Source organism: Gallinula chloropus, assembly GCF_964237585.1.
Source record: "Gallinula chloropus genome assembly, chromosome: 19".
NCBI classification, from domain to species: Eukaryota; Metazoa; Chordata; class Aves; order Gruiformes; family Rallidae; genus Gallinula; species Gallinula chloropus.
Window position 1 is genome coordinate 7,160,975 of NC_140104.1, and position 13,587 is coordinate 7,174,561.

At 46.8% G+C, this 13,587-nt stretch overlaps 1 protein-coding gene across 1 annotated transcript in view; it reads right to left on the minus strand.

The window, feature by feature from the left end:
• CASTOR2 (cytosolic arginine sensor for mTORC1 subunit 2) overlaps nucleotides 1-3,270 on the minus strand; it is a 114,756-nt gene extending 111,486 nt beyond the window's left edge. The window contains exon 1 of the mRNA XM_084273004.1: nucleotides 2,869-3,270. Coding sequence (XP_084129130.1) covers nucleotides 2,869-2,981 — 113 coding nt within the window. The 5' untranslated portion in view covers nucleotides 2,982-3,270. The remainder of the gene's footprint in view (nucleotides 1-2,868) is intronic.
• Nucleotides 3,271-13,587: the final 10,317 nt, after the last annotated feature.

Consider the following 13,587-nt stretch of genomic DNA (forward strand, 5'->3'; position numbering starts at 1 on the left):
CTAACATCAGGGTACCAGTGATGTCATTGCCACCTCTTTGGATCACATCTGTCCCCCAAATCATTATTTCTTACTGATAGCCTTGCAGCACAGGTAAGAACTCTGTTTAAGGTCTGGGAAAAATGTAAGTGTATAAGTAACAGCATCTTTGTTATCTCCTCAGATAAGATTAGCAGGGGTGTAGGTGACCTCTCCCTTCCATCCCCCAAAAAGTCCTTTCGCAGGGCAGTTGGGAGGGGAGAATTACCTCACACCCATACAAGAAGCAGTTGTGTCCTGGGCACATTCACCACAAAGGAGGAGGGAAAAGAAACAGTGGGATCATAAATGTATGGATTTACACCTCCCACAGACTCTCACCTTCCTCAAACACATGGCGTTTATCAGGGAAGAAGGTCCGTGGGGCAGGGACCTTGTTTGCCTCATAGGCACATAAAAAGCACACAGCAGAAAGCAACGTTTCAGCACTATTGGTTGTCTTAAGAACGACACAAGCAAGCTTCCCCTTCTCCCTGCTGCATCTCTACATCTGTGAAAACAACAAAACAAACATAAGGGAAACAAATAGAAGTTTCCCATGTCAACAAACCTTTCCAGAGTTTTTGTTCCTGACCAGTGAGGTTCCATGAGAGCTCAGGAAAGATTATGGACACCCACTGTGGCTGGAAAGGGATGGACACCACTGTGACCAGAGGCAATACCAAAATGTCAAGCACTGTACCCAAATGCAGGACAAGGTATAGCACTCCAAAAGGGTTACCTTCCTGCCCTAACCCTTTCCCAGCTCTCCAGTGCTGAGGATGTGAAATGTAGTGTGAAACAAAGAGACAAGAGCGTTCCTGAATTTAAAAAAGAAGAAAAAAACCCTACAAAACCACCACCAAACCCCAAATACCACCCCCCCAGTCCATGCACTGGCAGTAAGAGGGTAAAGATCTCCCCACCTGCAGTAACAGTGACACCACAAACATGCGAAGGGGAACAACAATCCCTCCAAAAAAATCAGCAACTGCTGTCGGGTCTAATGAAACACCACATTAAAAATAGAAGTTTAAGACTGAAGAGCCTTTAATGCCCTGTTGAATATTCAGGGACAGCAGTAAACAAGGTGCTGATATACTTCACGCTGCAAACAAGGGCAGCGGTGAGCCAAATGGGATGAGCCCCAAATCAGAGTGAAATTTCAATGCATGAAGTTTAACTGTAAGATAAGGGACTGTAATCAAATTACACCACAAATAGGTCCATTCATCCGTAAGCATTATCACAGAGAGAGGATTGAATTACAGCTTGGAATAAAACAATTTAAGAAATAAAGAGCAAATTTATTATCTACAGATTATTTTCCTGGTGCCAAAGAAAATCTCCCACCTTCATACAAGAACGCTATCCTAGATGAATCCAGGGAGAAAACCCAAATACTAATTATCAGGCTGGAAAAACAAGAAGAGTTTGAGTTGTGTTATTTACATTCCCATTCCTCTTTCTGAATAGAGCAACAAAGTCAACAAGCCAAGTGAAGACACAAGAATAGGCATTTGCAATTCAAGTTGTTTTGCTGGAAAGGCCTAGGCAGCTTATACACATTCGATACACAGGCCAGAGTATTTTTCTTCCTCCCCTAACAAATAAATAAATAATTTCTCCCAGTGCCTTCCACTACGTTTTTCTTGCCTCCCCCCCAGAAGCTATCACAGCCCATATTACTCAATACCACAATTTTTAAAGAGACCCAAGTGCCAGGCATGCATTTCCCCTCGTCCCCTTCTAGTTTGGCAGCCCTGAAAAAGCACCTTTTAAAGAAAAAAAAACCCCGCGTGCGGACGATTGGCTCTGGGTGAGCGCTGCAAGGACCAGCGGGGAGGGGAGGGGAAAAAAAAAAAAGGGAAAAAAAAAAGAGCGAGAGGAAAAAAACCAACCCCACTCCTCCTCCTCCTCCCGCTGCTGCCGTTGCCTTTGTTGTCCGGCGGTCGCCCCGCGCCCGCGGCCGCCCCGGCCGGGCCCCCCCCCGGCCCCCACCTGTTTTCATTCATCCGCGGAGCGCGGCTCCCGGCCAGGCGGCCCGGGAAGGGCGGCGGGAGCCCCGCTGGGGACAACACTAAAGGGGACGGGGGACCCCAAACTCCAGCGCTGACTCCCATCACGGTCTCCCAGGTTTGGGATGGGGGGGCGGGGGGGTGTTGTAGAGAAGACCCAGGTGCCTCTCCTCGACGCCCCCCCCCTTGCCCCCAGCGCCCCAAAGCCCTGCCCCCTGGCGAGGAGGGTGTCCCCCTTCACCTCAGCACCCTGACTTCTTGCAAGTAGGGTGCCCTCACCCACCACGGCACCCTGCCCCTTTATAAGTAGGGTGCCCGACCCTCTCCCTCCCCCCACCCGCCCCCTTCAGCACACTATCCCTTCGCAGTTACGAGGGTGCCTTGCCCCCTCGGCGAGGAGCGTGTCCCCCACCCCAACACCCTGCCCCCCTGCAGGAAGGGTGCCCCTCAACCCAACACCCTGCCCCCTTGCAGGAAGGGGTGTCCTCCATCCCAGGACCCTGTTTATTTCAAGAAGGGCTCCCCCACCCCCTCCCCCCGCAAGGAGAAGGCTGCCCTGCCCCCTTACAGGGAAAGGTCTCCCCACCCTAGACCCTTCGCAGGGAGCCCCCCACTCCAGCACCCTGCCCCTCCGCGGGAAGGAGGGTGCCCTCCCAGCACCCGGCCCCGCGCTGTGGCAAGGAGGATACCCCCCCACCAAACACCAAGCCCCCCGGCGAGGGGGGCCCCCCCACACACACACCAGCACCCTGTCCCCTTGCAAGGAGGGCACCCGGTCCCCTCGCATTCAAAGCGCCCCCGGCCCCCGCGCTGCCCCAGCCCCAGCACCTACCTCGTCTTGGAGGACAGGAAGGCAAGTTTGATTAATCCATAGGTAAACAACTGGATGCTCTCCTTGGCTATGCTGGCCACTCTGAGCCTGTGCTCTAGGATGTGCAGTTCCATCTTTTCCTCTTTCTCATTTGTAGTTCATCTATCCCCGGGGTTTATTTTGTGTTTTTGAATGGGGAGGGGGAGGGGGGCTGTTATTGTCGGTGCCTTTTTCTTTTTTTTTTTTTTTCCGCCTCCCCGGCTCCTTCTCCCCGTTCCCGGGTCCGGGGGCAGGGAGGGGCGGGCGGGGGTAGGGGAGATGAGGGAGCAGAGGGTGCAAAAGTTGGACCGGCGGGGGAGGCCGGCGGGGCGCGGAGCTGAGCCGGGCAGGAGGCAGCGGAGCCCGGAGTGCCGAGCAGCTGGTGCTCGCTGGAACAAACAACTTGCCACTCAACCCCGGCCCAGCGCGCCTGCGCGCCGCCCCGCCGCATGCCGGGCCTTGGAGTCCGCGCCGCCGCCCGGGACGGGACGCGACGGGATGGGACGGGAGACCGGCTAGCCCGGCCCTGCACTGTCCCGCCCCGCCCAGGGGAGGGGGCCCGGGAGGGCTACCCCCCTGCCCCCCGAGGTGTGATATTGGCCAGTCACTTCAGTAAATACAAGGGAAGTTTATTGGGAATACTTGCAAGCCAGCAGGCTTTTGTCTTGTTTAATTTTCATCGCCTGTGGTTCGGCTCGGGCAGAGGAGGCTCGAAGGGCAGGAGGAGGCTCACAGGGCAGAGGAGGCTCGAAGGGCTGGAGGAGGCTCGCAGGGCAGCTGGAAAACCTCTCACAGCCCAACAAGTACCAGGAAGAACAGCATCAGGAGTTTTGACTGGCAGTAGGGCAACACTTAAATCTTTCCCCGTTTATCCTATGTGGCTGGTAGGGATTCCTCATCTGTTTCCCTGTGCAACAGAAAGTGGGGAAAAACCCCTTGATTTTTATGAAAGTAACTGAGAGGTAAAAATCCCAATATAAAACCTGCCCTGTGCGTGTGACAGTTGGTGATGTTGGGAGAGCAAACAGCCTGTTTATCAACCTTCAAACCAGCTCCCTTGAAATGGGGGCTGTGCTGGCACCAAGCTGCTGACCCCTGCCATGGTGAGTGTGAGCCTCAGCTCCCTGCACAGAGCCCCACTGACACCACACAGGCTGAAAACAGCATTAAATACAGACTTGATGTATTCTTAAAGCAGGCCATAGGTCATAAACCTGACCAGCTTCTGTGCAGCACTCGCTCTGACTTTGGATCATGCTGATTCTGCAATGAACACAAAACCAGCAGTGATGATACCACCTAAACCATTAGGGCACTTTTCATTAATAGATCTCAAATAGGCTTTATAAAGACCATCAATAGCAAATCCTGCTGCTCTACACGAGGGGAAACTGAGGCATGGGATGTTTCCAAGGGACAAGTCAGACCTCAGTTAGCCAAGCCCTACCCCACACCATTACTTTTCCCTCCATGGAAGGAAGTGCTCCTGCACTTGTAAATTAAAGTCTTAGGGCCTCTGTTCTTGTGGCAGAAGTCCCTCGCATCCAGCTCTGGAGACAAGCTTCTGAAACTAGGATTCCCAAACCCTTTCTGTTCTTTGAGTTCCCACTGGATGGCTGCATTTCTCCCCTGGACATGGTGTGTTCTTCCTCTGCCTGTTGCCATACTTCTGAAAGGCTGTCTTAATTTTGTTATATCCCAAAAGGAAAAACTTGAAATCATTGAGAGGAAAGGCACCAAAGATAAAATACCAAATCTCTACTTCATTTTTAAAAAGCCTTTAAAATCCGCAGGGTTGTTTTCCTTCTTTCCCTCACACAGAACTTCATATGACTGTAGGAACTGCATTTTAGGAAGCTGAAGATTTTTAATCTGCTTCCACTGCCAGTTCAAGGTCTTGGTCTTCAAAGCTCTGAAATGTATCTGTTCCTAGCTACAAAAAGCGCCTGCACCTGCATCTACAAATCAGAGATATCTGTGTTCCTCTGGGACAATGCAGGCCAGAGAGTCCAGAAGGAAGCAGCCAGGGACAAAACATGCACGGCCAAGGTTGCTGAGAGCTGCCAGAGGAAATTGGACAAATGTAGCCTGAATCGCTTGTAGGAAATGCTGCAAAACTTTCCTCTTTTAAAAGATTTTCCCATCATAATCAGGGCAACATTCACAACATCAACTCTTCCCCTTCCCACATAGAGAAAAAATATGCTGCCCCCAAGCAGAGCTTTCTCAACCCAGAGAGGCCAGACACTCCAGGAAGGCCACCAGGGATTATGCTATTACCAGTCTAATTACCACAGAAAATGCTTACATGAAACAATGAGAGATGGTAGAACAGACCCAAAGGTAAAATCAGTGGGGACCTTTTGAAGCAAGCAAATCATCAGAGACTTTGTTCTGCCTGCAGGGAAGGAGAAAAAGAGGCCCTGAGTTAGTCATCTGGATTTACTAAAAAAAGAAGAATCGAGCAAACAAGCAAAAAAAAAAAATCCCCCCCCCCCCAAACCCACAAAACACAAAAATACTTCTTCATTTTGTAAGTTTACATCTGGAGCTCTCCAAAATTGCAATTTCTTTCCTGGGTCTGTTCAGCTGCTATGGTTTTCCAAGTTTTTCACAGAAGGCCTGAAGGCTTCTTTGAGCTGGAAACTCAGACCTCATGGCTACATGAACCTTCACATACTTGACTGTAGGAAGCACTAACAAAGTATAAAGCCCTACCAACACCCAACCTAATTTTCTACACATGAAAAATATGCCTAGCTCAGCACAGGCAAATTTCTCGAGAGCAGGCAACCTGGCAATTAGCCAAAACGCTATTAAGGGCCCCCTCCTCCCACTGTCATTAGTATTCAGATCTCTCTCCCCCTTGTTGCCAGGTATACCTGGGCGACTCCACGCAGGGAGCAGCCTAGAATGTGGTGGTGTTATATATAACATGCTGTAATCTCTTTGGATTATTGCAATTCCAAGTCTTTCCATATCTTTGCAGCTCGAAGGGCTGCACGACTCCCAGTGCCCAGCCACAGAGCAGGGACCTGTTGTGCAAGCAGTGTAACCACACTTTTTTATTAAAACCAAAAGCCATTCCCTGCCCACACAGCTTCCAGCGTCGGTTACCGCAGCACACGCCGGGCAGGGGGAACAAAGGAACGGGGAGACGGACAAGAAAACAGGAAGATGAGATAGCAGCAAAACGAATGTATGGTATGAGGACCAGGCACTGTGAGTCATCTCCTGCCTGGATGAAGAGCAGAGCACTTATGAGCCATCACAGGGAGATGAGATTTCTGCATGATCTAGGTCAGATACCACCCGTAAGCTGAGCAAAATTTGGGTTTTGAAGCCTTGAGGCTAGAGGTGGTGGGGCTGTCCCAGTAGAAGAATGCAAGCTGTACCTGCACTGATGGGCAGTTTTCAGATATCTCAGCTCCTTCCCATGTTGACAGGCGCCTTCCTACTGCTGAGCAGGGCAAGAGCCACCTCCTGTTTACCCTAGGCCACTGTTTGTCCAGAACTGAGGTCCTCAGAAGGAACACAGTGTTTTATAAAAAGCCTGAGTTCAGGAAGATAGTCCGTATGTTTGCTTTGAACATTCATCTCAGCAGCAACCAAGGTACAGCCAGGTACAGGTCACAAACAGCCCTTTGGGAGACTCTAGCTCTTCTGAGTCTGAATTTTGCCTGAATGCAAAATTTCTCCTAATGCACACTGCAGTCCAACACCCAAGTCTCTGCATGCAGATTGCTTCCAAACCAAACTGAAACACTCAACAACAATCAGCATTTCAGGAAAAAGAAATTTAAAAAAGAAAAAAAAAGTAGAAACAGTTTAGGTGAAAGGAATGTAATTACACACTGTGATCAACAGTTCATGAAGATCAGCACTGTACACAGAGGAAAAATAAAGGAGAATTTCTAATCACGTGAGTCATCATGTTTTATGCAGTTACTCCAAACTGCAGCAGGATATTTCAGTATTATTTTTTTTAGACAGTGGAAGGAAGTTCTTAAATCATTTGTGGTCTCTTCTGATACCATAAAAAAGCCCCAAATTACCCTATTTAGTTCTCAAAGATGAAGCTATGGTACTCTTTTAGGGGTGGATTTTAACATGCAGTATCTAAATTTTTGGCAATAAAATGTCATTTTCAAAAACAAAAAAAAAGTCATTTAGATGAAATTCTCTCACATGGTTTGTGTGACATTGCACTGCTGCAAGCCCAGCATTGCTCTGCTGCTGGCAGAATCACGCTCTTCTTTCAGAAACATCTGAAGTTCAACAGCATCTTGACCTCTGACTAGGGCTTGTAACAGCTTCTAAGATGTAAAATAGCAGATAATACGACTCCTGAAGTGAATGATGTAATGGCAATCCCCTGGATAAATATGCCCAAGGCAAGATGAATCCAGTGTCGCAGTTGTTTATACTAGCAATTGCTTTTCTGCAGTAGACAGAGCATATGAAGTTCTTAGCACGTCTGTAGCTCTGGTGTGAAACCAGGGTCAGCGTGTATTTCTGGGGTCCCTTTCAGGCTGGGTACAGAAGGGGGGCAGCAATCTGTCCCAGCTTCTAAGCTCAGAGAGTAATTTTTGAACGCAGACTGTGTTTAAAGCTCTGAGGACCGGAGGTACCTTCAGGTCAGTCGCTGGTTTTGACCAAAAAGGAAGCAGGCACATTTCTTAACAGCCTTAACCAGTTTATTCTGAGATGAAAGTTACTAAGTAACTATAATTATCCTGGAACTCCTTGCTTAAGTTAAACAGGCCTTTTTGACCCAGGGAGGGTAATGCTTTTTTAGACAAACAGGTAAACAAAGGCACAGAAAGGCAGGCAATGAACCAAGGTCACACCAGTAGTTATTATCATTTTGGAAGCACAATCCATTGGCTAATGCTTGATCATGAGACCTCTACAAGGTTTTCTGAGGCAGGCAGGCAGGATGGGTTTACAAGACACTCTCTTACACTTCAGTGAAAATTTAAAATAAAATGAAATCCAGTTCTTTAAGAATAACCATGTGTAAAATATAACAAAATAAACAAAAGGGGGGGGGAAGCTTCCTAAATGATAGCTTCTGGGCTTGCTTGTGAAAAATTACCCATTTGTTTAATTGAAAAGAGCGATTTATCAGGCTAATTTCCTTCTAGCAACCAGAGACCTTTCAAAACTTGATTGCAGTTAATGTGCCAGTGTTTCAAAGCATTTTATTCAACTATCAAACAAGCTAATGAAGACCTTTAATTTACTGTTGAAGTACAAAGTGGGCTGAGCAGGTCAGACATTTCATGCTCTGGGGGCAACAGAGGTGTGGATGAGACTCTGCTGTTGCATCAGCTCCTCAGAGGCCCAGATGTCCTGCAGGAGAGAGGGGGGAGCCCTTTACTGGTGTACCAGTAAAAGGATAGGCAGAGGCAGCTCCCACCCTGGGTAGAGGCCACGTTACCCCAACCTTTATAGCACCAAGGAGCTCCAATTCGGCATTCTCAATGCCAGCTTGGAAACGAAGGTTGTACAACTAAATGTCTTGGTGAGGAAGGACAAAACCTCCCCTCTTGGTTGTAATAAATGTTACAGAGGCCCTGGATAGAAGAGAGGACACAACAGTACCAACCAACTGCGAGTAACTCGGTTTACCACAGAGTGTCAAACTAATACTGTCCCCTCCTAAGGCAAGCAAAATTTGCTCAGCCTTGACCTGTAAGGAGACCCATGCATAAATATTTGGTCTTGGTATTTTGCTCCAATTCCTTGTTTTCTTAGCTAGTGGCTGGCAAAGTTTGTCCACCTCTTTGGTGTTGGAGTGGCTGTAGCCACCCCTGTGAATCCCTCATTCTCAGTAACACCTACATGCGTTAATAAATGGCACCTATGACTTTACTGGAAACAAAGTCTGGGAGGTAAAGTGATTGTTAAAAGAAAAGAGGAAAAATACTGCATTTGATGCTGAACCAAAACATCACATGAGATAGAAGCTGAATGTTTCCTAGACAAGATGCCGATCGCCCTGGTTCACTTATCAGGTGAGCTACTTAAACCTGTTTGCACTGTTACTGTAGGCACAGTAAGCACTGCTGAAACAGACCCAGTTTGGCCCATTAGCTCTGTGCAAAACCAGGTGAAATGACTCAAGTCATGTCCACTTCATGAAGGCGAAACTCATTGTTGATGCAAAACTGAGACAGCATGGCTCAGGATGTGGGAAAAACATCTTCACAGCTACTAGGAGGTGTTAAAGATGACCTAATTTCTCATTTACTTCTGATACTGAAATAGGTAATTGAAGAAAATAACCACTTCCCCACCCCCAGCCTCCTAAGATCAACACATCTGCAAACACATTCTGCAAACCTAATGGAAGAAAGCCAGATTGTAGCCTGCCTTATCTCTCCTGACTTGCTAAATGCATTTCAGGCCTCAAGCATCACATGACTGTACATAACGTGTGGATACAAAAACTAATGTGGCTTTCATAACGGATCAGCAGGGATCAGCAACGTTGAACAAACACCCTTATTTGCAAATGCACCTTCCCAGCCCATGAAGCAGGTGACCTTGTCTCCCAAAGGGTACAGTGCAAAGTTAACCATCAGCAAATTAAGAATTAGAAACATGCATGAAATTTATCCATGGCTCCCCATTAACCTCACTGTCCTGCACTGGATCAGATGCTGTCACTGCTCTGCAGAAACCCAGTGCAATAGAAGAGGCAGATTCCTGATAGGGCAGGAGGCAGTGGATGGTGCATTGTCTAAAGGAAGGTACCTGCTGCTGTGGACAAGATTTCCTGAGAAAGCATAGGTCAGGTTCTTGCTGAATGTCCTTTATTGTGCTTCCCACTGAAGAACACACACATCTCTCCTAGTCCTACCTAGACACATGGTAGACAAGGTAGGACTCTACAGCAGTCTGGGCACTCCTAAAGGCCGGGTCAATGTATAAGCTATTAACACTGGATTGTAAAGGACAAAATCCTGTGTGCTCTGCTGGACCACAGGGTTCAGGTATTCACAAAATGTAATTCCAGATGAAATGTCACATGGAAAGATTCCCTGCACATTGCCTCTCACACTCTCCATAAATGTCATCCCCTATCTGGACACACCATTTGCCCCTGCCTTTGTAAAGTAGCCTTATGTGCACAGAAGGCAGCACATTTCTGTCCATGCTACACTTCTCTTGCAACTGGTGTAGCTAAGTTGGGCTCCCAGGATTTTGCCACTTCCACTTGAGGACCCCCTTGAAACTCTTGGTCAGCATGACCTACAGATAAGTCCTGGGGCTTTTCTAACTTTGTGGCCCTGTGAACACCATGCTCCTTCCTTTCTGGGTGATTTTTGGCTGTGGCAATACATTTACTGCCGTTGAAGCTGGCTTTAGAAGTTGCAGCCTGCCCTAAGGGACTAATTCCTACACATTTGCTGTGCTAGTCAAAGCTTTTGTCTGGCTATGGTCAGACAGGGAGCTCCTGTGACAGAAATTCAGCAAAGAGGAGGAAACAGTGAATATTTTAAATGCACTCAAATGCCTGCCCTCTTTAAGAGAAGCTAAGGCAAGCTGGCAGAAATCCCAGTCAGGCAAGGCAGCTTTGCTGAGACAAAGCCGGGCCTGTTGGTCATTTGTCTGCAAAGTGGTGGAGGGCCTGAGCCGGCATGTCCAGGTCTCCCTGGCAGGAGCTCCCGCAGGGCAGCAGCCTGGTCTCTCTAACAGCCAGCCTTCATTTCCTCCAGCACATTATCAGCATCCAGCCCTCCTGTTTGTCTTCCTCAGAAGGGCATTTTTTGTACACGATTACTTCGATACCTCCCAAAGTGATTCAGAAGATAAAGCCCATATTCTCTAACATGGGGTCTGTCTCCAAGTATCTCTACCCTTTTCATTCCAGACAGCACATTCCATCAAACACTTGAAAATACTGTCCTCCTCCTGCCTCTCACACCAGGATCAGGTTTTTAACCCATTGTTTTCCCTTGAAAAGAGGATACAGCAGCATGCACAGCAACTACTCTCATGCACTCCACTGGAGACAAGACAAAACCAAAATGAAGGATGTACTAAAGAGACATAAAACTAACTGTACAATTAGGAATTTTACACACATTTGCCTACATAAGTTTCTCTGTCACTTGGGAGCCATGCATAATTGTTTCAGGCTTCAATTTGCAAGGGCAAAATACATGGAAATGTCCTATGTATCAACAGGACACCTCTGCAGAGAACTGGAAATGCATTTTCACATCTTCAGGTTGTGTGTTCTACCACAGAGAGAAGAGATTTGGTTTATATACCATATTTGTAGGTTCCTAGATGCTGCAAGGGAAGACATGCTGGAGGAAATTCAGTGATGAACATAACGACCTGCAGAACTGGACCATCTTGCCTTATCTCCTGTTTCTACATTAGCAAATGCTGATTGCAGAATGTAAGAATAAGACATTTTTGTAGCCTCTACTGCTGCCCCCTGTGCAGTGTCTCACAGGTACAAACCATCACATTCTTCTAAACCACTCTGTAGACTTTCAGCCTTTATTTTAAAAGTAAAATTTTAGTAGTAATAATCTGAGTGCCCTGAGGAACTAAAGCTGAATTGAGGAACAAAGAGGCTTTAAGACAGCAGGGTAAAAATCACAGAGATATTTTAAACTGGAACCTTGCAAACACCAAAAACAAGCAGACTAAAGAAACAGGACAGCGAGACACACAGGGGAGCAAGTGGAAGGAGTCAACTGCATTTAACTGCACAGAAAGTTGGCTTTATATAAAACATTTCCACTCTTAGGCTTAAATCATGGCTTTCCTCTATCACTGGCCCAAATAAAAAACAACAGCAACAACATGAAGAATGCTCCAGCTTTGGGGATCCAGCAAGAAATTCAAGCATGAGGTTCTATAATATGGTCACACATATCCCCCTCCCAACTGCTTTCTCTCCCCCTGCTATAACCTGTCTTTGTCTGGAGAGCTGACAGGTTTAAATAGAGCATATAAAACCGGCTGTTTTCAAGACCCCATTTCTGCCTGTGTCAGACACCATGTAACAGAATTCTTTACACTCAGAGTCACTTTTTCAAATTTCAGTTTTGATTACTGCAGGGCTGTGTTTCACACTATGCTGTTATTTATTTTAATGAACTCTGCCTACTCTATCATTTGGTTCAAACTAGGAGATCTTTGGAGCTGTTATGCTACACACAAATTCAGGATGATACAGCAAAGTAACCTAAATGGAATGAGGCCAAACAACATGTAATCATGTCTAACAAGGAGGGAGGGTAGAGAGTGCAGAGGGGGATGGGTGGGGAGCAGTGGAGATGCAATAAATACCCTGCGCAGAAAATCAGTGCTTCTCACTAGACACAAGGCCTGGCAAACAAACAGGAGGACAGATCTGGCTGAAATGGGACAAGAAGATCTGGCCATTGGGTGGATGGACAGTGAAAGCCATTTGCTGAACTGGGAGATGATTTTTGTGTAGTGGACTGTTTTCATTTTGGGGGAAATGCAGTCCTAGAGAAAGAACCCTGAAATAAATAGCTCTTGGGTTCTTGGATTGCTGTTCATGACTAGCAGAAAGCAGAAAAAGAAAAAACCCAACCCAAACAATGGAGTTACACCAAGAAGAGAGACTCCAGGCAATTACCAACTTCCTAACGTGCTTGTTAACCAAAGACCAAGCCTTCTCAGTTCTTGGTGTTACTTAGAATCTGCCTTTCCTCTCTTCCTGTCTAACTCAAGTTCATGTCTTAGCCTAAGTGGAGTGTGTAGGCAGGGCTTCTGTGATTTGCTTGTTGTGCAGAGCTGGAAACTTCTGAGACAGAGATAAACACTACATGGGTCCACATGTTTGCAGAACAAAGAGAGGAGCTGAAGGTAAGGCAATATATTCACCAGAATATTTCACTGCTTTTGCTCCAGTAGGTTGAACAACAGAAGGGTGTCTGCACTGGAATAATTTGTCCCAAGGGGGAATGATAATGGAATAAACTAGTACACTGTATCTGTTTAACTTAGGAACATGTGAAAAGAAAGAAGAGCAGGAGATAATGAAACCCAAGGAAGAGCAGAAATTGTAGAAGCTTTTATGCTTTCCTCATGTATCAACCACACTCATGGAAGCATTTGATGTTGTTCTCCAAATTCTTGGACACGAACCTATAACTAAGCATACCAGAACTCCCCCTACTGAGGAGCTATCACAACCACAACTAAATATTTGGGGAATTTCTTTGGCAAAAGACTTTTCTGTTGGAAAGTGCTGATTTGCTGAAACCAAAGCTTGCTGTGGAAAAATGTCTGCTTCCATGAAATATTAGCTGGGAAGAGGTTCTTGTGTTCACAGTGCAATTGCTTGGCAAGACCAGACCAACACAGCATTCCTTCTGGGGTTCTTCTGCACTTCTGCCCACATGCTGCAGGGCCAGACAGACGAGCAGACAGACAGACAAACACATAACAGAAAGGGCAACCTCTTGAGTGTGGAAGGCCAGATTTAAAAGAGGTGTTTGAACCTGACCTTTCCCACTGTGCTACTACCATATGGGAAGGGGGATGGTTCCTGTCAGTATCTTCTTCAAAAGATAGGCTTAGGCACTTTGGTTTTCTTTCTCCAGAAGAGAACAAACAAAAAGACAAAAGCACTGAACTTTTCATGAAGCAGCACTCTATCCCACTCTCTAGCTTTAACACAAATGATATCATTGTACT